The sequence below is a fragment of the Salmo salar genome, chromosome ssa05, assembly GCF_905237065.1.
Source record: "Salmo salar chromosome ssa05, Ssal_v3.1, whole genome shotgun sequence".
In the NCBI taxonomy this organism is placed as follows: Eukaryota; Metazoa; Chordata; class Actinopteri; order Salmoniformes; family Salmonidae; genus Salmo; species Salmo salar.
Genome location: NC_059446.1, coordinates 42,968,214 through 42,994,232, shown reverse-complemented (window position 1 = coordinate 42,994,232; position 26,019 = coordinate 42,968,214). Strand labels below are relative to the sequence as shown.

Here is a 26,019-nt window from a genome sequence, read left to right as displayed (position 1 = left end):
ATATATATATATTCCCTCCTTTTATAAAAAGTGGGGTTGTTGTTTCCTGTGATGAGGATATGGAATGTGTTTGGAATGGATCTGTTGTTTAAGAGGACAATGCGAGCTGAGCAAGCGAGGGGATGACCAGGGTGAATATGTGAATTAAACCCACTGTCGATTTGGGACCGCACTTTGGCTCCAGTGGACATTCCAGGTCAGGCCAGTGGGGGAAGATTTATCTTACGCCATGTGTTTCTAAATCCAACGCACAGAAGGCAAAAAACCAAATTAGATTGTGGCTTAGCTCGGGTTTCCTCTCGTCCAGAAGCTCTACTCTAGCTAGTAGCTAGCCAGTCCTCCAGGCTCAGGGTGGGCGCTGATAGCTGGTAGAGGCCCAGTCACTGGATCTCCTGCAGGGCACACTGAGAATATCATGCTGGCCTGCTGAGTGAAAGCAACGCACAGTATCATTTGCATGTCTCAAACAAGCCCCTTGTTATGTAGTTGAATTAAAATTATGTTGAATATAATAATTAACTACATTCATAAATCTGACTTCATTATTATGTGAATAAATGCAACAGGCCCTGTGCATCTCTGGAGGATCTAGTCAAGGTAGCGAGCCTTGCATCACTAATATGACTGTAATGAACGTGTCTATCTTGCACCGTTATGCAATTATTAAGAGATACAAACAGCTAATCCTGGCGACCAAAGTTCTTGCAATCATTTATTGAGTCAAGTACACCAGGGATGCCAAGGTGGAACCCAAGCATATACAGTGCATTCGGAAAGTATTCAGACCCTACGTTACAGCCTTATTCTAAAATTGATTAAATATTTTTTTACTCATCAATGTACACACAATACCCCACAGCCAGAAGAGGGCTGGCCACCCCTCAGAGCCTGGTTCCTCTCTAGGTTTCTTCCTAGGTTCCTGCCTTTCTAGGGAGGTTTTCCTAGCCATCGTGCTTCTACGTACATCTGCATTGCTTGCTGTTTGGGGTTTTAGGCTGGGTTTCTGTATAGCACTTTGTGACATCGGCTGATGTAAAAAGGGCTTCATAAATACATTTGATTGATTGATTGATTGATAATGCCAAAGCAAAAACAGGTTTTTAGAAATGTTCGCAAATGTGCACTACCGTTCAAAAGTTTGGGGTCACTTAGAAATGTCCTTGTTTTTGAAAGAAAAGCAATTATTTTGTCCATTAAAATAACATCAAATTGATCAGAAATACAGTGTAGACATTGTTAATTTTGTAAATTACTATTGTAGCTGGAAATGGCAGATTGTTTATGGAATATCTACATATGCGTACAGGCCCATTATCAGCAACCATCGCTCCTGTGTTCCAATGGCACGTTGTGTTAGCTAATCCAAGTTTATCATTTTAAAAAGGCTAATTGATCATTAGAAAACCCTTTTGCAATTATTTTAGCACAGCTGAAAACTGTTGTCCTGATTAAAGAAGCAATAAAACTGGCCTTCTTTAGGCTAGTTGAGTATCTGGAGCATCAGCATTTGTGGGTTCGATTACAGGCTCAAAATGGCCAGAAACAAAGTACTTTCTTCTGAAACTCGTCAGTCTATTCTTGTTCTGAGAAATGAAGGCTATTCCATGTGAGAAATTGCCAAGAAACTGAAGATCTCGTACTATTCCCTTCACAGAACAGCTCAAACTGGCTCTAACCAGAATAGTAAGAGGAGTGGGAGGCCCCGGTGCACAACTGAGCAAGAGGTCAAGTAGATTAGAGTGTCTAGTTTGAGAAACAACTGAGCAAGAGGACAAGTAGATTAGAGTGTCTAGTTTGAGAAACAAACGCCTCACAAGTCCTCAACTGGCAACTTCATTAAATAGTACCCGCAAAACACCAGTCTCAACGTCAACAGTGAAGAGGCGACTCCGGGATACTTCTGGAAGGTTTTGCAAGGTTCTCCCATCTCCACAGAGGAACTCTGGAGCTCTCTCAGAGTGACCATCGGGTTCTTGGTCACCTCCCTGACCAAGGCCCTTCTCGCTCAGTTTGGCTGGGCGGCCAGCTCTAGGAAAAGTCTTGGTGGTTCCAAACTTCTTCCATTTAAGAATGATGGAGGCCACTGTGTTCTTGGGGACCTTCAAAGCTGCATAAATGTTTCGGTACCCTTCTCCAGATCTGTGCCTCGACACAATCCTGTCTCGGAGCTCTACGGACAATTCCCTCGACCTCATGGCTTGGTTTTTTACTCTGACATGCACTGTCAACTGTGGGACTTTATATAGACAAGTGCATTTCCAAATCATGCCCAATCAATTTAATTTACCACAGTTGGACTCCAATCAAGTTGTAGAAACATCTGAAGGATGATCAATGGGAACAGGATGCACCTGAGCTTAGTTTGCAAAAGATTAAACCTGTTTTCACTTTGACATTATGGGGTATTGTGTGTAGACTGATGAGAGACTTTAAAAAAAACACATTTTAGAATAAGGCTGTAATGTAACAAAATGTGGAAAATTGAAGGGGTCTGAATACTTTCCAAATGCACTGTACTATGTGTAGTGTAAATTATATTCACCAATAGATCTACTAAATTATGAACATATAGTCAGTCACAGAATTACTCTGTAAATTCAACTAATATGATTTGTTAGTTACAAAAGAATGAGTGTTTTACAACACTCAAACAATTACAGTGTACATGAAATACATTATACATTAGAGACTAAGACAGAGTAAATGACTATCAACTAAATAGGACTTAACGTGTGTGACACGCACAGGAGCTTGCTAACAAGTTCTCAGAAGTATGAACAAATTCACTGTCCTTTTAACCAAATTCAAGCTTGAACTCATGCCCAGCCTGAATTCAACTTTCTTTGCACTTTGCTAGTTAAAACAATAAATAGGAAAACACACCCAGATTGTAATCTAATCCAATGAATTTAAATGATAGGACCGCACCCCTGTGTCGCTCCTCTTTGAACCATCTGCAGTCCGACAAACTGAATAACACAGATCTCTGTAACACAGTTTCTCTGTAACAATAAATCCATAGCGCTTACAGTACAATAGAACATATCAAAATTCTTAGCTTTTTGTGAACTCCTAAAACAATCCAAACATGGCAATATAATTTACAGTAACAGTCATTTAGCTGATTCAAGTTTCATCAGTCCAGTGAGCGCATGACATCCGTGGGAATGTTTCGTCCCCGAGATTGCCACAGATATGGTGTGGCTCTCTCCTATGAGATGCAAATATATGGCCAGCCATCTAAATAATGTATTGAGTCTTCATGCTGGGCCTCAGCGCCTGCAAGTCGCTAGTTGCGAGTATCACCTTCTCAAATCTTTCCACTACAGTTAGATTTCGCGTATCTGATACGTTGAGGAGATTAATCATCTGATCAGACTGGGTGGTCAAAAGCAGATCTCCCTGGTGACAGGGTGGGTTTCCCTCCTCACTCGATCGTATCAAGAGGTCCAGTATCGTTAAATGGAGCCTCTGTTTTAAGGGTCATATGTCACTTAAATCACACGAACAACCCCATCTTGTCACACCTGCTCCCGCTCTCCCTCTCTGGCGCTCGAGGGCTCTAGGCTGCCCTTCATTACGCACACCTGACACCATCATTACGCACAGCAGTGCTCATTGTACTCACATGGACTCCTTCGCTTTGTTGATTGCCCCATCTATAACTGTCTGCTCCCCCATTTGTTCCTGGTGTCAGCATTGATGTCGTTATTTTGTCCCCTGTCCAGATGCTATTCCTGTCCTGTTTCATGTCCATTATTTATTAAGTGTTCTCCCTGCACCTGCTTCCTGTCTCCAGCGTCGATCCTCACACATCTCCCTGGAATGTTGGGATTACCTCAGAAGGTTCCATGTACTTGTTTCTGTTTTCCTCACAATACCGTGACATGGTGGAGCACTTTTCTTGTTAGCCTAAATGTATCTGCTTTTCATTGTCAATTTAACCCTCCTGCTGTGTTCCGGTCGAATTGGACCGATTTACAAGTGAAAAATATAGTTAATTTAATCTGATTGTCATAAGGTTCCATGACTTTGTCCACACAGGGCATCTGAATAAACAAAATACATTTAGATGATTTTCATAACATTTTGCGTGTTTTATTTAACTTTTGTACACCTGTGGTGTTCCAGGTCAAAAATGACCAGTCATTAGAAATGAATGGGTGAGACTATAATTAGTGTATAAAATTGAGTTCAGGTACATGCCCATTCATCAGATGGACACACTTCCTCACCCAGACCCCCACATGCATGTATGTTTGAGCACACACACACACACACACACACACACACACACACACACACACACACACACACACACACACACACACACACACACACACACACACACACACACACACACACACACACACACACACACACACACACACACAAACCTCACTCCCCTTCTTGGCTTCCATAGCAATCCGCACAAGAACCTTTCCCGAGTAGAATCTGGGAACCACACCTGTTGGCATTCACACAAACAATCGCAACATTGTTTCAATAATATATAGAACTTTTCTCGCAGCTCTGGTATATAAAGCTTTTTTGAGGCCTTGCTCACAATTCATTCTGTGGCACCAAAATGACCAAACGATATACTGTATGTGAGTCTCTTGATCATATCTTTGATCATGACACTGGTGAGGAGGAGAGTGTCCTTGTTAAACTTTGACACAAAGTAGCCTATGATAAATAGCACAATATGTTTCATCTGAGTATTTGTTATAGTCAAAATAATCCATACATTATGCTTTTTTTTTACTTAAAAACGAGTTGTATGAGCTAAAGTCAATGAGGCCTACAGTCCATAAATAGGAAATAGAAGTTCAAAACCTGTAATGTTCACAAGAACTTAAGTTAATAAAAAGATCTAACACAACATTATGTTATAATACATGTCTTATTATGGATTTATAATCAGCTATAATGAGGCGGTCATTTTGGACCGAAGAACACAGAATTAATTAACATGAAATGAACACAACAGGAGGGTTAATCATTTTCTCTGTGGCAATCAGTAAATGTCTCATTGTCTTATGCTTGGCGTGGAAGACGAAAAAGAGAAGTGTATTTTGTGTTTCTTGTGTTATGCTTGTCCTCTTTCTCTTAGCAGTGTGTCTCTAAAGCAGTGATATGTGTTGTTGTTTTCATGCACAGCATTTAGAAGTGTCATGTTGCTACTCTGATGAGTTGTTGAACCTTCCCTTAATGCTGTTGAATTGTGTGTGTGTGTGTGTGTGTGTGTGTGTGTGTGTGTGTGTGTGTGTGTGTGTGTGTGTGTGTGTGTGTGTGTGTGTGTGTGTGTGTGTGTGTGTGTGTGTGTGTGTGTGTGTGTGTGTGTGTGTGTGTGTGTGTGTGTGTGTGTGTGTATATGGATTGTATCCATACTACACAGGAATAACCTGAAGTACCATAGGGATTTCTGGGTTTCCTGGAATGAGCTGGTTCAGTCTACAGCACATGATTTACAAGCTGAGCTCCCGCTGTGTGTCAATGAGATCCCCTTTCTGTATAAATAGTCAGAGGCTCATGCCAGTATCCATCAGCAGGGTGATTCTGGGAGATTAAAGGAGATGAACAGTGCCTTTCTGGGGTAAGCAACATGAACTTCAGATGGATAGATTGTTATGTAACCTTTACCCACAGTGATGATCACTCAGTCGTGAGCTTTTGAGGCAACACACACACACAGACAGACGGACGGACGGACGGACGGACAGACAGACAGACAGACGGACACACACACACATACAATTAAACTTGGCGTGTCACATCACAATGTTGAAGCAGGATCTCAAGGTGCAGTATCCTAAGATGTGTAAGATCCCATAGTGTACAGAAGCGTACAGTTGGTCTGATGGAGAGTTGAATCGTGTTAGCTTTAGGACCTATGGTGTATAGAATTAAATAATTATGTGGGTGTATAACACATATAAACATCTGCAGCTCATGCTCTCCCTCCCCTCTGTATAGAAATCAGCACCTATTGGACACAGTGACAATCCCCCTTGGAAAAGCCTGAAACATGGCACAGTAAGTTGGAAGGACATAATGACTAAAAGTTTTCAATGAAAACCAGTACATAATTGAACCTAAAATATTGAGAAATGTAAAATGACATGGGGCTGGACAACTGTGTGTGTGTGTGTGTGTGTGTGTGTGGTGTGTGTGTGTGTGTGTGTGTGTGTGTGTGTGTGTGTGTGTGTGTGTGTGTGTGTGTGTGTGTGTGTGTGTGTGTGTGTGTGTGTGTGTGTGTGTGTGTGTGTGTGTGTGAAGCATCCAGAAGAAGACCAGTAGCATGTCCCTGACCATCTCCAGCTCCTCAAGAGCAATCTCTTCCTCCTCCTCTTCCTCTTCATCCACCTTGGTCCAGCAGCAGAGACACTCCAGCCTGGTGCAGCCCCTCTGCATCAGCCCCGAGAGGGTACCTACCTGACACACACATGCACAAACACACACACACAGACATACACACGCACCATATCATAGCTGTGCTGATGATTCGCCCACCACACCTTCACTCACAACATACAATATATACATATTCATAACAAATATATATTTTATGTCATTAGTGAAAGTATTCACACCCCTTGACTTTTTCCACATTTTGTTGTGTTAGACCCTGAATTTAAAATTTATTAAATTGAGATTTTGTGTCACGGATCTACACACAATAACCCATAAAGTCAAAGTGTAATTTAGTTTTTATAATTTTTTACACATTAATTAAGGATCAGCCCCTTTTTCAATTTTCGCCTAAAATGACATACCCAAATCTAACTGTGTGTAGCTCAGGACCTGAAGCAAGGATTTTTTTATTTATTGTACCTTTATTTAACTAGGCAAGTCAGTTAAGAACAAATTCTTATTTTCAATGACAGCCTAGGAACAGTGGGTTAACTGCCTTGTTCAGGGGCAGAACAACAGATTTTTTTTACCTTCAGCTCAGGGATTTGATCTTGCAACCATTCAGTTACAAGTCCAATGTTCTAACCACTAGGCTACCTGCATATTCTTGATACCATTTGAAAGGAAACACTTTGTGTAAATGTTAAATTAATGTAGGAGAATATAACACATTAGATCTGGTAAAAGATAATACAAAGAAAAAAACATGAATGTTTTTTTTGTACACACGATTTTTGAATGACTGACCCATCTCTGTACCACCACACACATCCAATTATCTGTAAGGTCCCTCAGTCGAGAAGTGAATTTCAAGCACAGATTCAACCACAAAGATCAGGGTAGTTTTCCAATGCCTCGCAAAGAAGGGCACCTATTGGTAGATGAGTGAAAATAAAAAAAGCAGACATTGAATATCCCTTTGAAGTAATCAATTAAGCTTTGGATGGTGTATCAATAAGCCCAGTCACTACAAAGATGCAGGTGTCCTTCCTAACTCGGTTGCCGGAGAGGAAGGAAATCAGTCAGGGATTTCACCATGAGGCCAATTGTGATTGTAAAACAGTTACAGGGTTATTAAACCCTGTACAGGCTGTAATAGGAGAAAACTGAGGATGGATCAACAACATTTACATTTACATTTAAGTCATTTAGCAGACGCTCTTATCCAGAGCGACTTACAAATTGGTGCATTCACCTTATAATATCCAGTGGAACAACCACTTTACAATAGTGCATCTAAATCTTTTAAGGGGGGGTTATCGTAGGTACTCCACAATACTAACCTAAATGACAGAGTGCAAGCCTGTACAGAATTAAAATACTTCAAAACATGAATCCTGTTTGCAATAGGGCACTAAAGTAATCCATAAAAAAATGTGGCAAAGAAATTAACTTTTTGTCCTGTATACAAATCGTTGTTAAAGGCAAATCCAACACTACACATCAGTGAGTACCACTCTTCATTTGTTCAAATATGATGGTGGTTGCATCATGTTATGGGTATGCTTGTCATCGGCAAGGGACTTTTTAGGGTAAAAATAAACATAAGAGAGCAAATATTTAAAAATCTATGGCAATACTTGGAAATGGCTGTCTAGCAATGATCAACAACCACTTAAAAGAATAATGGGCAAATATTGTATAATCCAGGTATGCAAAGTGTTTAGAGATTTACCCAGAAAGACTCACAGCTGTAATCTCTGCCAAAGTTGATTCTAACTTGTATTGACTCAGGGGGTTGACTACCTGTCTAATGAAGATATACTGCTCAAAAAAATAAAGGGAACACTTAAACAACACAATGTAACTCCAAGTCAATCACACTTCTGTGAAATCAAACTGTCCACTTAGGAAGCAACACTGATTGACAATAAATTTCACATGCCTTTGTGCAAATGGAATAGACAACAGGTGGAAATTATAGGCAATTAGCAAGACACCCCCAATAAAGGAGTGGTTCTGCAGGTGGTAACCACAGACCACTTCTCAGTTCCTATGCTTCCTGGCTGATGTTTTGGTCACTTTTGAATGCTGGCGGTGCTTTCACTCTAGTGGTAGCATGAGACTGAGTCTACAACCCACACAAGTGGCTCAGGTAGTGCAGCTCATCCAGGATGGCACATCAATGCGAGCTGTGGCAAGAAGGTTTGCTGTGTCTGTCAGCGTAGTGTCCAGAGCATGGAGGCGCTACCAGGAGACAGGCCAGTACATCAGGAGACGTGGAGGAGGCCGTAGGAGGAAAACAACCCAGCAGCAGGACCGCTACCTCCGCCTTTGTGCAAGGAGGAGCAGGAGGAGCACTGCCAGAGCCCTGCAAAATGACCTCCAGCAGGCCACAAATGTGCATGTGTCTGCTCAAACGATCAGAAACAGACTCCATGAGGGTGGTATGAGGGCCTGACGTCCACAGGTGGGGGTTGTGCTTACAGCCCAACACCGTGCAGGACGTTTGGCATTTGCCAGAGAACACCAAGATTGGCAAATTCGCCACTGGCGCCCTGTGCTCTTCACAGATGAAAGCAGGCTCACACTGAGCACATGTGACAGACGGGACAGAGTCTGGAGACGCCGTGGAGAACGTTCTGCTGCCTGCAACATCCTCCAGCATGACCGGTTTGGCGGTGGGTCAGTCATGGTGTGGGGTGGCATTTCTTTGGGGGGCCGCAGAGCCCTCCATGTGCTCGCCAGAGGTAGCCTGACTGCCATTAGGTACCAAGATGAGATCCTCAGACCCCTTGTGAGACCATATGCTGGTGCGGTTGGCCCTGGGTTCCTCCTAATGCAAGACAATGCTAGACCTCATGTGGCTGGAGTGTGTCAGCAGTTCCTGCAAGAGGAAGGCATTGATGCTATGGACTGGCCCACCCGTTCCCCAGACCTGAATCCAATTGAGCACATCTGGGACATCATGTCTCGCTCCATCCACCAACGCCACGTTGCACCACAGACTGTCCAGGAGTTGGCGTATGCTTTAGTCCAGGTCTGGGAGGAGATCCCTCAGGAGACCATCCGCCACCTCATCAGGAGCATGCCCAGGCGTTGTAGGGAGGTCATACAGGCACGTGGAGGCCACACACACTACTGAGCCTCATTTTGACTTGTTTTAAGGACATTACATCAAAGTTGGATCAGCCTGTAGTGTGGTTTTGCACTTTAATTTCGAGTGTGACTCCAAATCCAGACCTCCATGGGTTGATAAATTGGATTTCCATTGATTATTTTTGTGTGATTTTATTGTCAGCACATTCAACTATGTAAAGAAAAAAGTTTTTAACCTGTCTGGGCGACCTTTGTCAACAGCCAGTGGAATCACGTCGCGCGAAATACAATGCTATAACTTCAATTTCTCAAACATATTACTATTTTACACCATTTTATAGTTACACCTCTCCTGAATCGAACCACGTTGTCCGATTTCAAAAAGGCGTTACAGCAAAAGCAAAATATTAGATTATGTTAGGAGAGTACCCTGCCAAAAAAGAATCACACTGCCATTTTCAAAGCAACTAGAAGCATCACAAATACCCAAAACACAGCTAAATGCAGCACTAACCTTTGACAATCTTCATCAGATGACACTCCTAGGACATCATGTTACACAATACATGCATTTTTTGTTCGATAAAGTTAATATTTATATATAAAAACAGCATTTTACATCGGCGCGTGACGTTCAGAAAATATTTTCCCTCAAATGCTTCCGGTGGATCAGCGCTACAATTTACAAAATTACTATTCGAAAACATTGTTAAAATGTAATATTGTCATTCAAAGACTTATAGATTAACATCTCGTGAATGCAACCGCATTGCCAGATTTAAAAATAACTTTACTGGGAAATCACACTTTGCAATAAACGGCGTGGTATGCTCAGAAAAATAGGCTAGGCGATACATGTTAGCGCCATCTTGGAACCATCTAAAATCAAATATACTATTGTAAATATTCCCTTACCTTTGATTATCTTCATCAGACGGCACTTCCAGGATTCCACAACAAATGTAGTTTTGTTCGAAAAAGTTAATAATTTATGTCCCAATAGTTCCTTCTTGTTAGCGCGTTCCGAAGGCTACTCATAATGTACTGAACCGCGCGGGACTTGTCGTCACGAATGTGCAAAAAAAATATATTTACGTTCGTTCAAACATGTCAAACGTTGTATAACATACATCTTTAGGACCTTTTTCAACCAGAGCTTCAATAATATTCAAGGCGGACGATTGCATTGTCTTACTAAACATTTCGGAACAAAAGGGTTCCCATGGGCGCCCGCGTCATAGTAGTAATGGCCCTTCCCCTGTGACCAACTTCCCAAGCCTCTCTTTGGGTCAGTTTCTACCATAGAAGACTCAAACCACTTTGTAAAGACTGTTGACATCTAGTGGAAGCCTTAGGAAGTGCTAAATGATTAATAAGTCCCTGTGTGTTTCAATGGCAAAGGCTTGAATTAATTCCACACCTCAGATTTCCACTTCCTGTTAGGATTTGTCTCAGGTTTTTGACTGCCATATGAGTTCTGTTATACTCACAGACACCATTCAAACAGTTTTAGAAACTTTAGAGTGTTTTCTATCCAAATCTACTAATTATATGCATATTCTAGTTACTGGGCAGGAGTATTAACCAGATTAAATCGGGTACGTTTTTTATCCGGCCGTGCAAATACTGCCCCCTATCCCCAACAGGTTAATAAGATTATTTCATTCATTCAGATCTAGGATGTGTTATTTTAGTGTTCCCTTTATTTTTTTGAGCAGTGTATATTAGTGTTTTATTTTTCATAAAAAAATGTCTTGTATAATCTTAACATTTTTCTTCAACTTTGACATTCCAGAGTATTATGTGTGGGAATTGACAAAAAATGACAATGAAATCAAGTTGAATCCCACTTTGTTACATAACAAAGTATATAAGCCCTGTATATAATATATGCCTTCCAACTGCTCCTTGTCAATATGTTATGTACCCACAGACAATGCATGACAGTGTTTATTTGTGTTTTTAAATCCACCAGTTGTTGTCATATCTTTTTTCTAGACACAGAGTCCATCATATTCCCAACAGCATTCAGGGAGTGGTGGAGTGGCCCCTACTTTTGTCAAGGTAATACAAGATACATCTTTACCCCCATCTGTTGACTGAATAGGGAACTGAAGCATGGATTTGTCTGGTTTGGAATTATAGGTTGAGTCAAAGGTGGAGTTGGACTTGGCCCTACATACATTTTATGAAGGTTCCTTCCTACTTACATCAGAACTGTGAACAGAGTTATGATCATTGTCATTCAACACATGGATTGACACCTGCTCTAGTTCATCATGATTACATAGGCACATGACATAGCTTTCCAGTCAGATGATGAGAAAGGCCATTGCCTTAATTGCTGTCAGATGTAAAAAATACAAAATACAAAAAAATACATATATATGTACATATTTCAAAATTATTCTTGTCAGATTGTTAATTATTGTGCCCTAAACATCTGGGCACACGCTGTATGTGTTGGTCTAGCTGTATGTGTAGAGGGCGAGGTGAGGAGAGAGGTTAAGAGAGGAGGGAGGAGGGGCTTGGTGGTGGTGGTATTTGAGTCTCCGCAGCCACCTAGTCACTTTGATCCAGTTCTCTTTGTGTCCAGTGTCTCCACGACGTCAGCACGGTCAAGGGTCAGTTGGTGGTTCTAGAGTGCCGTATTCGTGGGACGCCACCACTGCAGGTTCTGTGGTATCGCGAGGAAGAGCAGATAGTGGACTCTGCTGACTTCCGCATCCTCCGAAAGAGTGAGTGGCAGAGTGCATGGTGGCTCCATCGGTGTTGGGAAATACACACAGACCAAAAATTGCATTTGACCCAATGGGTACACGATGGTTGAATCAACGTTGTTTCCACGTCATGTCAATGAAATTACATTGGACCAACATGGAATAGACATTGAATTGATGTCTGTGCCCAGTGGGGAGGCACTAAATAGAAATGATCTCTAAACGCTCTCCTTCTTTTTCAGAGGCTACTTCTGCATCAGTGCCAGGTGAGTGGGAAAGCATACCAAAGGCCCACTGTTGTCTATTGTTGAAGGGCACATTTACCAGTGTCTTCCATGATTATAACATTAACATGATACATTGGTATTAACATGATACATTGGTGCTGGTATTGGTGTGCCATTCTCATGTGTCCCCTCCTCTCCTTCCTCCATAGAGGAGCTGTGTACCCTTGTCATCACCGAGGCCTTCCCAGAGGATTCTGGGGTGTTCAAATGTATAGCTGGGAATCAGTTCGGAACAGTATCATGCAACGCCATACTGGAGGTGTACATTGGTGAGCAGAGACTAGTTTCAGAACTGGTCAGACACACAAGACTACTTTTGTGCTTTTACTCAGTTTTCTTCATCGCTCTAATCTACATACAATCCTGAAAAACATTCTGACAATGTGATGTCTCTGTGTCCAGACCTGGAAGAGCAGATGGAGAATGAGCAACCCATGGATGAGCAGCCCTTGGAGTCTACCAGGCTGGAACATGATGAAGTCCCCTCTTTGCTACAAGACGTAGCAGCGATTCCACCTCCAGAGTGGCCCGAGAGCCCAGTCTGCGAGATTGACCCCCCACTGGAAGAACAGTGAGTTCAACTATTTTAGGCAAAAACCCTAAAATGGAAAGATGAGGGGCCAGTATGCTGCTGCGGGACAGTATTTATGTATCAAAATACCTATCCATACGTAAAAGTAAACTTTGTAGAAATTATCTCATAGGTAATCTATGAAATCGCAGTTATGCAGAGGTCAGAAAAATATTTCCCTACTGTCAATTCGATTCAACTGCCACTAGAGGGGGCTATTCCTTGTTTTGAAGTTGCAGGTAGGCTGCTATAGTTTGAAAGGTTTTATGATCTAATTCTCAGTGTCCGTTTATTAATTACGGTAAGAGAGTACTGAATTAAGATAGGTATTACAGCGCTGCTGATTGTTTGGTTTGTAGATGTGTTTAATTATCATCTGATTGTAATAACAGGGAGGGGCGTATTTAGCCTATTTGTCTTCAATTTTGATTGGAAACAAATGCAAGGAACACATTTTATACCATGTTATTAAATAGCACTATTATAAGTGCTTGTGTGTAGGCTAGAGAGGCACACCGAATAGGGGCGACTGTGACACGTACAATTAAAATAAAGGCAGGTCAGGTTATGGTGTCGTAAATTAGGGGTAGCAGCACAGCCGCGCTCTGAAATCAGCTGAGAGTCGCGTGCACGTTATTCTGCATACCCCAATCTATACCGACCTTTTGCTCTCCGACTCATATCAGAAACATTCAACTCTCTGTAGTTCAGCCTATATTGAAGTTGAAATATTGAGAACTTTAATCTAGTACCTTTTATCCAGGTAAGCTTAATGCATTATTGTTGGATTCTTTTTCTTTTCTATCACTCAATTGGTGAAAAATGTGTCACAGGTGCAACTGATTATAAACGTTTGTCTACTTGATTTTGTTTTTCAATTTAAATATGTGTAGAACCTTGTAATATGCACTGGTAATTTTCTAAATGGGTAAATGCAAAATACCTTTTTAATTGGATGTTACAGTATTCACATTTCTGCATGACTTATCAGTGACTCACTCAGTGAGTTGGTTAAATTGTGTCTTTGATGGGCTGTGCTGTGTAGTGTCAAAGTGAGATCTCTGTAGAAAGCTAAAGTGTAATAGAGTTCTGTAGAGACCCCAATCATTGTCTATAATTTATGTGTGTATACCAAAGCTAGCCCAAGATATACTCTTCATTAAGGAGTCTAATGTTACCGTTACTCCTTAAAAAGACCTCATACACTGCATTACCAAATGTTCGACTAGCAGTTGCCCATATCATCTCATTCCAAGATCATGGGCATTAATATGGAGTTGGTCCCCCCGCCCCCTTGCTGCTTTAACAGCCTCCGCTCTTCTAGGAAGGCTTTCCACTAGATGTAAGAACATTGCTGCAGGGACTTGCTTCCATTTAGTAACAAGCATTAGTGAGGTTGGGCGATTTATTTTTTTTAAATTTTTTATTTTTTTTTTTTTTTAAATTTGTTTTAAATTTTTAGGCCTGGCTCACAGTCGGCGTTCCAATTCATCCCAAAGGTATTCGATGGGGTTGAGGTCAAGGATCTGTGCAAACTAGTGAAGTTCTTCCACGCCGATCTCGACAAACCATTTCTGTATGGACCTCGCTTTGTACATGGGGGCATTGTCATGCTGAAACAGGAAAGGGCCTTCCCCAAACGGTTGCCACAAAGTTGGAAGCACAGAATTGTCTAGAATGTCATTGTATGCTGTAGCTTAAGATTTGCCTACACTGGAATTTAGGGGGCTACGGTCCCGTTCTGTGTGCTTGTGTGGCATACCACTTTGCAGCTGAGCCACTGTTGCTCCTTGACGTTTTCACCCCACCATAACAGCACTTCGAGTTGACCCGGGCAGCTTCAGCAGGGCAAAAATTGTATTAACTGACTTGTTGGAAAGGTGGCGTCCTATGACTGTGCCATGTTGAAAGTCACTGAACTATTCAGTAAGGCCATTATACTGTCAATGTTTGTCTATGGCGATTGCATGGCTGTGTGCTCGATTTTATACACCTGTCAGTAAGGGTGTGGCTGAAATGGCAAAATCCACTAATTTGTTTCCACATACTTTAGTGTGTGTCTATATAGTGTATGTTATTTTCGGAGGTAGACTGGCTCTGGCAGCCAAACGCTCTGAACATACGTTGAAGTCGGAAGTTTACATACACTTAGGTTGGAGTCATTAAAACTCGTTTTTCAACCACTACACATGTCTTGTTAACAAACTACTTTTGGCAAGTCGGTTAGGACATCTACTTTGTGCATGACAAGTAATTTTTCCAACAATTGTTTACAGGCAGATTATTTCACTTATAATTCACTATCACAATTCCAGTGGGTCACAAGTTTACATACACTAAGTTGACTGTACCTTTTAAACAGCTTGGAAAATTCCAGAAAATTATGTCATGGCTTTGGAAGCTTCTGATAGGCTAATTGACATAATTTGAGTCAATTGGAGGTGTACCTGTGGATGCATTTCAAGGCCTACCTTGAAACTCAATGCCTCTTTGCTTGACATCATGGGAAAATCAAAAGAAATCAGCCAATACCTCAGAAAAGAAATTGTAGACCTCCACAAGTCTGGTTCATCCTTGGGAGCAATTTCCAAATGCCTGAAGGTACCACGTTCATCTGTACAAAAAATAGTACGCAAGTATAACGCCATGGGACCACGCAGCCGTCATACCGCTCAGGAGGGAGATGTGTTCTGTCTCCTAGAGATGAACGTACTTTGGTGCGAAAAGTGCAAATCAATCCCAGAAAAACAGCAAAGGACCTTGTGAAGATGCTGGAGGAAACGGGTACAAAAGTATCTATATCCACAGTAAAACGAGTCCTATATCGACATAACCTGAACGGCCACTCGGCAAGGAAGAAACCACTGCTCCAAAACCGCCATAAAAAAGCCAGACTACGGTTTGCAACTGCACATGGGGACAAAGATGGTACTTTTTGGAGAAATGTCTGATGAAACAAAAATCGAACTTTTTGGCCATAATGACCATCGTTATGTTTGGAGGAAAAAGGGGGATGCTTGCAAGCCGAAGAACACCATCCCAACCTTGAAGCACGGGGGTGGCAGCATCATGTTGTGGGGTTGCTTTGCTGCAGGAGGGACTGGTGCACTTCACAAAAAAGATGGCATCATGAGGTAGGAAAATTATGTGGATATATTGAAGCAACATCTAAAGACATCAGTCAGGAAGTTAAAGCTTGGTTGCAAATGGGTCTTCCAAATGGACAATGACCCCAAGCATACTTCCAATGTTGTGGCAAAATGGCTTAAGGACCTCAAAGTCAAGGTATTGGAGTGGCCATCACAAAGCCCTGACCTCAATCCTATAGAAGATTTGTGGGCAGAACTGAAAAAGCGTGTGTGAGCAAGGAGGCCTACAAACATAACTCAATTACACCAGCTCTGTCAGGAAGAATGGGCCAAAATTCAACCAACTTATTGTGGGAAGCTTGTGGAAGGCTACCCAAAACGTTCGACCCAAGTTAAACAATTTAAAGGCAATGCTACCAAATACTAATTGAGTGTATGTAAACTTCTGACCCACTGGGAATGTGATGAAAGAAATAAAAGCTGAAATAAATCATTCTCTCTACTATTATTCTGACATTTCACATTCTTAAAATAAAGTGGGGATCCTAACTGACCTAAGACAGGGAATTTTTACTAGGATTAAATGTCAGGAATTGTGAAAAACTGAGTTTAAATGTATTTGGCTAAGGTGTATGTAAACTTCTGACTTCAACTGTATATCGATTCTCAGTTGTGATACGGTTCTAGAAACACAAAGCCCTTTATTTTCATATCACATCAAAATAATTTCACAAATGCAAAATACACACTTACCGTACAGCATTTTAACCTGCTTTATCACAGTTGCAGCCGACAGTATTTTTCAGTGACATGTTTCTGGCAACCTTCCTTTACACAGAGGTGTTCAGAGTATGCTATATAGCTAATTAGCACAGGTGGTACCTCTGTCTACCGTCTGTCTTTGGTAAACACGTACTGTAACTTGGAGATATGGCTATGTGCGAACACTAACCCTACAAAGGCATATCAATTTACCATGACATTTTTTGAAAATTGTTTATTTCTGATATGAAAGATGAGGTCCTTATGCTTCCTCCTAATTTCTAGCAAAGGGTACATTGTGATAGTGTGTTAGTGGTGTAGTTGGTTCACTAAGATGTATAAATCCCCAAATATACTGTATTGACTCTAGCCTCTTATTTCTTATTATGAGAGTACTTTTAGCTGAGACTGATCTTATTCTACAAGACAGACAGTCATCTGATTTATGAATTTCTTTCTGGATTGTCTTTAGCATTGTGAGAAGAAATGTAGTAATATGGTTTAGACCCTGCGTGAATCTGACAGTGGTTGGGATTTGAAATGCTCGTCACAGTATTGAACGAGGGTGTCGGTGTTGGCTGTAAATGAACTGCACCTGCCAGCTAATGTCAGTCAACACTACAGGCTCCTGATTTAGCCCCTCAAACTTGAATAGCAACATACGGCAACATGTGTCCACCACTCTCTTGTAGGTCATGTGGACAGTGTTTGTGTTCAATACATTTTTCCTTTGAGTGTGTAAGGCAAGCCAAAACATACAGAACATTGAACTTTTCATGGTGAATTTACTCTGATTATTTACTATGCAAAAAGGGGCACTTAACATGCATGATCCACCTAAAAGGCTGTGCGTGGGTACAACAATTTTACTGTAGTAAGAAATGTTGTTTCCATGGTCACCATTTATCCTGTTAACTTGAGTAATGCAAATGAAGTTACCAAAGTGTTTCTCCTTGCAGGTCTCTAGAGCCTGAGCTGCAGCCACCTAGTAAAACCCTAGAGGAACCGTTCAGTCCAAGTGAAAAGAGTATCCACTGCTCAGAGAGCCAGAGGTCACCTGAAGCCCGCACGCCCACCCCACCCCCGCCGGCCTTAAAAATAAAAACGACCCCCAAACTGTTCACTCCCTGCAAGCCCAGCTTCCAGAGCTCAGGATACTCTGGAGGCAGCACCATGAGTAGCAGTGTGGCCGACCTTCCCACCTTCACCCCCAGCCTCTTTGCCCCCAGTGCCTTCAACTATGCACGGCCACGCCAGTTTATCCAGTCCCAGCCGGCCTTCCAGGCCCCCAGCTATGATGTAGCCCAGGCTCTGCCTCAGTCCAATGGGAACAGCAGCAAGGCCTCTCCCTCCTCCTCCAATCTGAGCTCCCCTATTTCCACTCCTGCATTCTCACAGCCGCCAGTGTTTCCCCATGACCCTCCTCCTCCCTCCGCTGCTGCCCAGCCCGTGTCCCCCTCCCGCGCCCCCATGCGCTCCACTATCACACTCACCCCGAGGGTCCCCAGTGCTAATACCAGTGTCAGTGTCCCAGCCCCATCTGAGCCCAAGTCCCAGTCCTCTTCAGCTGCCTTCCTCTGCTCTGTCCTGCCCTCTCAGTCCACCCCACAGTACAAGCCTGCACCCATGTCCATTCCCCAGCCTCCATCACCAGCTCACTCCTCACACTCCCCCAACCCTCCCAGCCCCCTGCCCAAGCCCCGCTTTGATGCCCCCCTGCACATGGCTCTCCCTACTCACAGCCTGCCTATGAGTCGGTCTCCCCACTCCCAAACTCCCACCACCGTTTCCATGCCACAGCCCTCCTTTCCTCCTCCCTCATGCGTGTCTCTGCCTCCTAGCTACAGAGGGACCCCAAACATGTGAGTTGCTATATTTTGAAACGGTAAATAAAATGCCTAAGTCTTAGCTAGTATGTTATAGCCATTCACCATACACTGAATATACAAAACAATACAAACACCTTCCTAATGTTGAGTTGCACCCCCCCACCCTTGCCCTCAGAACAGCCTCAATTCGTCGGGGCATTGACTCAACAAGGTGTCGAAGCGTTCCACAGGGATGCTGGCCCATGTTGACTCCAATGCTTCCCATAGTTGTCAAGTTGACTGGATGTCCTTACGGTGGTGGACCATTGTTGATACAGATTGGAAACTGTTGAGTGTGAAAAACCCAGCAGCTTTGCAGTTCTTGACACAAACTACCATACCCGTTCAAAGGCACTTAAATCGTTTTGTCTTGCCCATTCACCAGTCCATGTCTCAAGGCTTAACCTGTCTCCTCCCCTTAATCTACACTGATTTTGAAGTGGATTTAACAAGTGACATCAATAAGGCTCAGTCTGTCATGGAAAAAGCAAGTGTTCTTAATGTTTTGTATATTATGATTTTAACATTAATGGTTGATTAATATTCTGTCTTACCCTCTCCAGCCTTCCAAAGCTCATCCTGAAGAAGGCTCCTGTCCCTCAGCCAGTGTCCCACAACTCGGATGAGCAGATCCAGGGTTCCAAGGACGCCCTGATCCAAGATCTGGAGAAGAAGCTACGCACCAAAGAAGCCCGCAGGAGAAACAGCCAGGTATCCATTATAACAAACTAGCCCGGATTCAGTGGGCCGTGATGTGTTTGATTTTTGTGTGGATATACTGTATGTATGTGGATAGGGAACTGTATGATGTGATTCAGTGTCAAGACAATGTTATAATCTAAGTGTTGTCTTTTCGACAACGTGCTTGCTTACTCCACTACCACATGAATGCTGTACAAGAAAACGTGTGGTTCCCTTCCTGATTTGAACCCATACAGCATACATCAGACCATTTGATATCACAATGTGGCAACTATGAAAGGGGGAAATATGGATTCGTAACTTCTCATCCTCTCGTAGTATTCCTGTATTACCATAATTTCCGGACTATAAGCCGCAACTTTTTTTCCCCATGCTTTGAACGTCGCGGCTTAAACAATGACGCGGCTAATATATGGATCTTTCCCTCTTTCAATTTTTTTTCTCCCAAAAAACACATTCTGTGACGTGCTCAGTTTTTTTGGCGCATGAAGCTTTCATTTGACCAATGAAATTACCGAACGGGTTAAGGTCAAACGTCTTTTTTGTTTACTGTTTAGATTAAATTGAGCGCTCTCAAACTTCCCATCATTCTGATTACGGGAGTCATTTTGTCACCCTGATTCCTGGGGGTACAACAAAGTATTTGCAGCCACTCGACATCAGTGTAAATCGTGCATTTAAGGTGGCGCTCCGTGTTCAGCGGGAGGCTTGGATGACAAGTGGGGAGAAATCCTTCACTAAAACGGGCCGCATGCGAAGAGCAACTTATGGTCAAGTCTGCCAGTGGGTCCTGACGGCGTGGAGCATTGTCAAAAAATCCACTATCATCAACGGGTTTCGAAAGGCTGGACTGCTGCATGTTGAAGAGGGCTCAGCGGGTGATTTGCCACCGGATGAAAGTGACGAGAGCGACAATGAAAACGATCCAATATCGGATGAAGCAATTCTGAGGCTATTCAACTCCGACACCGAAGGAGATGGTTTCAGTGCACAGGAGAAGGAAGATGGTGACCAATGACTTTCTTGGTAGGCTACTGTTTACTGCAAATTTTTTGTTACAAGCCGTGTTTCATTAAAGCCTGTGTAAAGTTAATTTGTTTCAATGTACCGGTAGGCACCTGCGGCAGTTCAGTGGTGGCGCATCCACTATTGCTTTCAATGAGAAAGTTAGGACCATAGACTTAGATGGACAACTCATCTTTGTCTTTGTCCCATTATGGTGTCTGTGAGAGCACAGGCAGCGCCATTGAGGCCATCTCCATTTTGAAGTAGTACATTTTCTTCTACTACTTCTGCGTTGGTAAAAAAACCTCAGTGTGCATACGGACACCTGGAGTGTGTTTGAACAGGTATAAAACCAAGGTTGGAAATTTTACTGCCACCTGCCGTTATGGAATGTTTTCTCACATGTATAATTCATCGGCTGATCCCTCCTGATGACCTGGATGGAATTATTTGATCCTTCCTTAACCCATAGGAAGTCCCACGTAGTTGAGTACCTCAAAATGGTGAAAGTGCTCAAGTGCGCTGCCAATGCTAATACAGGCTTTTGGGCACAAGAGTTGTATATGACTGCAGTATACTGGCTCAGCATTGGCTGGTTTACGGGTACTATACAGTATATGGTGCAACCGGTGGGATCTGAACCCAGGTCTCGCATGGGAGAAATCAAGGTCTTGACCTTTTTAGCGCAAGAGGAAATTCCCTTTTGGGCTGTCACTGATTTTGAAGTCTTAGGTGGGGCTACCTCATTACGTGACGACTAGCAACCATGACCGACTCATGTCCGCTACACTGGCTGGCTATTGGCTGGTTTACTGGTACTATATTGTATACTGGCTCACCATTGGCTCGTTTAATGGTACTAGTACACTGACTGACCATAGGCTGGTTTCCTGTTTGTCCCCTGACAGAAGTTGTCCTATGAGGAGCGCATGGCTCGAAGGTTGCTGGGTCCAGATAACGCTGCTTCTGTCTTTGACTTTGAGAATTCCTCCGACTCACAACTCGACCAGGTATAATCTACTCGTATACCTTCTATATCATCCATTACAACCCATTTGATTTGCAGGAAGTTCTTTTAGGAAGTATAATACACTTTTTTTTATTTTTTTATTTCAAGGATCCATACTTTTGTCATGCTACTGTATGTCTTTGATGTTCTATTAATACAGATCACAAGTTTCTCAGGCTTGGAGACATAGTATTAGTAACAATGTGGGGTTTAGATGGGATGTTCCCTGTACCATGTGTGACTAGTCCCCTGTCATTGTAGATCAGCCCTCAATCCTCCTCACACAATGGGACTGGGCTCCGGCTCTGTCCTCATCAGTCACAGGAGAACTGCACAGCCCTCTTCCAAGAATGCAGCTAGAAATAGCAGGTGTGAAGACTGTGCCATAGCAGCATTCTCCCAGGGATATGTAGTGTAGGATGCCAGAAAGAGACCACACACACACACAACAGTACAACACGTGTGCCCACACAACGGTACAACACGTGTGCCCACAGCACTATCCCCCATCTGGCCACCCCTATTGCCCTAGGCATAGTGTCATGTACTTTGAAATATTTAGCAAGTCTGGTTATTCAAGAGGTTGTGTTGAAGTAATGCCTTTTCAGGAGAGGATGTAGTCTTGAACATAGACCACCTTTATGGGTGAACTTGAGTGTTGGCTAGTGTAGAGGCAGTGATGAATCACTCTCTATATACAGTATGTGACTGCTTTTACACAGGTCCATGGCTAAAATGTTATTCCAAAATCTCTCTGTCCTCTTGCAGCCAGAATCACCAGAGGGACGTAACACTGGAGGAATATGGTACATTTCACCCACAGTCGGCAAAAGCATGTGTATACATTTAATGCTATACATTTGAGTAATTTGGCAGACACGCTTACCCAGAGCGACTTACAATAGTGCATTTATCTTAAAGGAGCAGTTCACTATTGTACATCTTGACGTTAGATGGTTCCTCACACTGACAGTTTCTCCCAGCCCATAGACTACTATCTACCCCCTCTCCTCTACTAATCAATGGTTCAGTTTTCTTTAAACCGCCACTACAAACTTCAGCTAACCTTATTTTATTTTAACATGCCCCCATCAATTCGATAGATTGTTAGCTTGTTGTGGCTAAGGTTAGCTGAAGTTTGTAGTGGATGTTTAAAGAACTGAACCATTGATTAATTTCTCTTGGCCCGTAGACTACATTCAGGGTGAGGAACTGTCTAACATCAAGTTGTAAAATACTGAACTACTCCTTCAAGATATCTCAGTGATTTATTTAAAATGCTTATTTAAGAGGTAGGGTTTCAGACCTTTTCGGAAGATGGACAGGGACTCCACTGTCCTGACTTTAGGATGACACTTATTCCACCATTGGTGTGCCAGGACAGAGAAGCGCTTTGACTGGGCTGAGTGGTAGCTTCCCTCCCGTAGGGGTGGGAGGGCAAAGGGACCAGAGGTGTCAGAAAAGAGTGCTTGGGTATTGGGTTTGAGAATGGCCTGAATGTAAGAAGGGGGGAGTTCCCCCTAGCTGCTCAATAGGAAAGCACCAGGGTCTTCAAGATGATGTGCTTCGACTGGAAGCCAGTGGAGTGTGCGGAGGAGCGGGGTGACCTGGGAGAACTTGGGAAGGTTGAACACCAAAAGAGTTTTGCTCATACTGCATGTAAATACTGCATATACACAATAAAGCAGTAGATGAGACCAGAAAGAGAGGAGTGCTCCACGTGAGGGTGAAGGCATGTGCGAATGAGACCTGAGGCTTAGGGCTGGGTGGCGGGTTGTCGGATCCAGGTTGAGTTTCCTGGCGCAGACATGTGTTTGTGTGCTGTTTCCACTGCCTACCACGGGCTCCGGTTCCCCCCGGCCATGCTGTAAGCGGGACAATAATAGACCGTGAGCTGACATGTCTCTACGGCGAGGTCTTCCTTACTGATGTTTTCTGGGATTGCTTTGTCTTCCCATTATGATACACAGTTGGAAGGTAAAGGACATATGCTGTGTTACTTGAATTGAGATGGCTTAGGATCCATGTGTGGACTTTTTTGACCACTTGTTTGTTAATGGGGTTTTCTGAACCATGGGACAGCATGAATGGAGATGCAGCATTTGATGCTGTTATGAATTAGTTAAATTTGCTCTTTGAACCTGAAAAGATGAGAAGAGTGAGCTCTCTTGACTGCATGAAAACTCAATCATTCAAAGTCAGCCATCAAAGGCGCAGTTATGAAAGCTCCTCTGTTCCTACCCCCTCCTTCTTCTGCTCTCACGTTCTCCTCACTCCTTTCTCCTCACTCTCTCTTTCTTTCCTCTAGGGGAAAACACCATTCTGGTACTGATGGCAACGAGGGCTCGGCCATCCAGGAGAAGTGCTATGCCCCACGTTTTATCCAGGTCCCCAAGGACCTTACAGTGGAGGAGGGCAGGTTCTGCAGGATCGACTTCAAGGTACAGCACTGGACACGGTGTAATCAGTTTAGTCATGAATGTTGATCCAATGCATTATATGTAGCTAGCGTTCAACATTTTTATAGCTGCGATCTATTTCCTAGGTAGGAACTTATTGCTGAGGTATCTTCTGTAAAGACCTCGTTAAACTTTGACACGGACTCATGCAACAATTTATTTAAGTGTTATGTAATTAAAGCCTCTGGAGTCCAAACATGAAACCCAATTTCACATCTGGACAGAAGAACCAGGTTGTAAAAAGCTACCCTGTACTCTCCTCCCCCCTCATCCACTTCCTCCTCTGAGCTATCACGGCCCCCACTCAGGGTCCCTGCACTAAGCCCCCCATGACCCCCTAGTAGTCCACACTCCAGTCCACACACTCCCTGGGTCACTCGCTGCTCAAGGCTGTGTCCGGGGTCATATATATTTATTAGTGCACACTGTAGCAAAACATTTTGCAACAAAAATTGTTTCCATTTTCTTCTGTTCGATGTTGAACGAATGCACCCCTGGCTGTGTCCTCAGGTGGGAGGTCTGCCTACCCCAGATGTGGCCTGGTATCTCGACGGGAAGGCCATCCGCCCGGACGACTACCACAAGATGCTGGTGTGTGAGAAGGGCATGCACTCCTTCATCATTGAGATTGTGACTGTGCATCATGCCGGTGTCTACGAGTGTATTGCCAGAAACCGCGCTGGGGAGAACCGCTTCTACATAAAACTGGAGGTTATTGGTAAGGGCTGTTTTTGATGACTGTATTCTGTCAAATAATCTCCCATTTCCCATCTCTTAGCTTAGCATTTATGCTCTAACACTGCTTTACCCCCTGTTCTCTTCAGCCCAGGAGATGCTTCGCCCCCCCACCTTTGTCCAGAAGATGCTGAACTCTCGTGCCCTGGAGGGGGACACGGTGAGGTTAGAGTGTAAGGTGGCTGCCTCCCCTCCACCAAAGCTCTTCTGGAAGAAGGACAAAGACATGCTGCGCATTGACCCCACCAGGATGAGGTTGATGGACCTTCAATTCCAAGTTTGAATCCTCTCAGAAGGAGAAATGCTCACAGTAGAGATTGTAATTTCTGACAGTTAGCTGACTTGAATCTAGCTGAAATGTTTGTTAATTAGCTGATTTAAGTTTTGCTAGTTAAGGTGAACCTCTGTTAGCTATAAGTGAGAGGTGCTGTTGATTCCATAAGAGAGTAACCCAAGCCTGATGTGTCTTCCAGCCTTTACCAGGATGGCACTGGAAGTCAGTGCCTGCTCATTGAGAGGCTTGTCAAATCTGATGCAGGCTGGTACACCCTGTCTGCCATCAACGAGGCCGGCATGTCCACCTGCAATGCCAGACTGGACGTAGGAAGTAAGTGGACCGTTTGTGCGTGTGTGGGTCTGTGCATGTCTGGTCTGTGCTATCACACAACAGTGTTTAGTTACGAGATCCAATTGGCTCACCCCTGTCCGTTACCTATTACTGTATGTATATGTTTCAAGACTTAAACTCATAAACACCACATAACTGCTGTGCCAATCAACCTCTTGTGGCCCTTCACAGCTAAAAGTGTGCTGACATCTGCACTAGTGGGACAAATGCAGGGATTACCACACTGTTTACATCAGAGACAGACAACGCTGTAACCTCGCACTCAGAATGTCTGCTATGACAGGGCATTGAAATGGCATACTACACTACTGTACTGTAAACAGTGGTGGGGGAAAGTACCCAATTGTCATACTTGAGTAAAGATAATAGAAAATGAAAAGTGAGTCACCCAGTAAAATACTACTTGTGTAAGTCTAAAAATATTTGGTTTTAAATATACTTAATTATCTAAATTAAATGTAATCGCTAAAATATAATTAAGTATCAATAGTCAAAGTATAAATAATTTCAAATTCCTTACATTAAGCAAACCAGACGGCACAAATTTTTTTTTTTTTTTAATTTACGGATAGCAAGGGGCACACTCCAACACTCGGATATAGTTTACAAATTAAGCATTTGTGTATAGTGAGTCCACCAGATCAGAGGCAGTAGGGATGACCAGAGATGTACTCTTGATAAATGTGTGAATTAGACCATTTTCCTGTCCTGCTAAGCATTCAAAATGT

At 43.0% G+C, this 26,019-nt stretch overlaps 1 protein-coding gene across 2 annotated transcripts in view; it reads left to right on the top strand.

The window, feature by feature from the left end:
* Positions 1–26,019, top strand: part of LOC106604954 (palladin) — a 30,834-nt gene that overhangs the window by 2,925 nt on the left and 1,890 nt on the right. Inside the window, exons 2-17 of one of the 2 annotated variants that reach the window (XM_014200119.2) lie at positions 5,402–5,599; positions 5,980–6,039; positions 6,283–6,430; positions 11,455–11,520; positions 12,053–12,194; positions 12,419–12,442; positions 12,613–12,732; positions 12,866–13,034; positions 17,845–18,747; positions 19,317–19,464; positions 21,369–21,470; positions 22,238–22,275; positions 23,778–23,910; positions 24,439–24,646; positions 24,753–24,918; positions 25,137–25,270. In XM_014200119.2, coding sequence (XP_014055594.2) covers positions 6,032–6,039; positions 6,283–6,430; positions 11,455–11,520; positions 12,053–12,194; positions 12,419–12,442; positions 12,613–12,732; positions 12,866–13,034; positions 17,845–18,747; positions 19,317–19,464; positions 21,369–21,470; positions 22,238–22,275; positions 23,778–23,910; positions 24,439–24,646; positions 24,753–24,918; positions 25,137–25,270 — 2,509 coding nt within the window. In that variant the 5' untranslated portion in view covers positions 5,402–5,599; positions 5,980–6,031. The remainder of the gene's footprint in view (positions 1–5,401; positions 5,600–5,979; positions 6,040–6,282; positions 6,431–11,454; positions 11,521–12,052; positions 12,195–12,418; positions 12,443–12,612; positions 12,733–12,865; positions 13,035–17,844; positions 18,748–19,316; positions 19,465–21,368; positions 21,471–22,237; positions 22,276–23,777; positions 23,911–24,438; positions 24,647–24,752; positions 24,919–25,136; positions 25,271–26,019) is intronic. The other variant, XM_014200118.2, reaches the window with a different exon arrangement.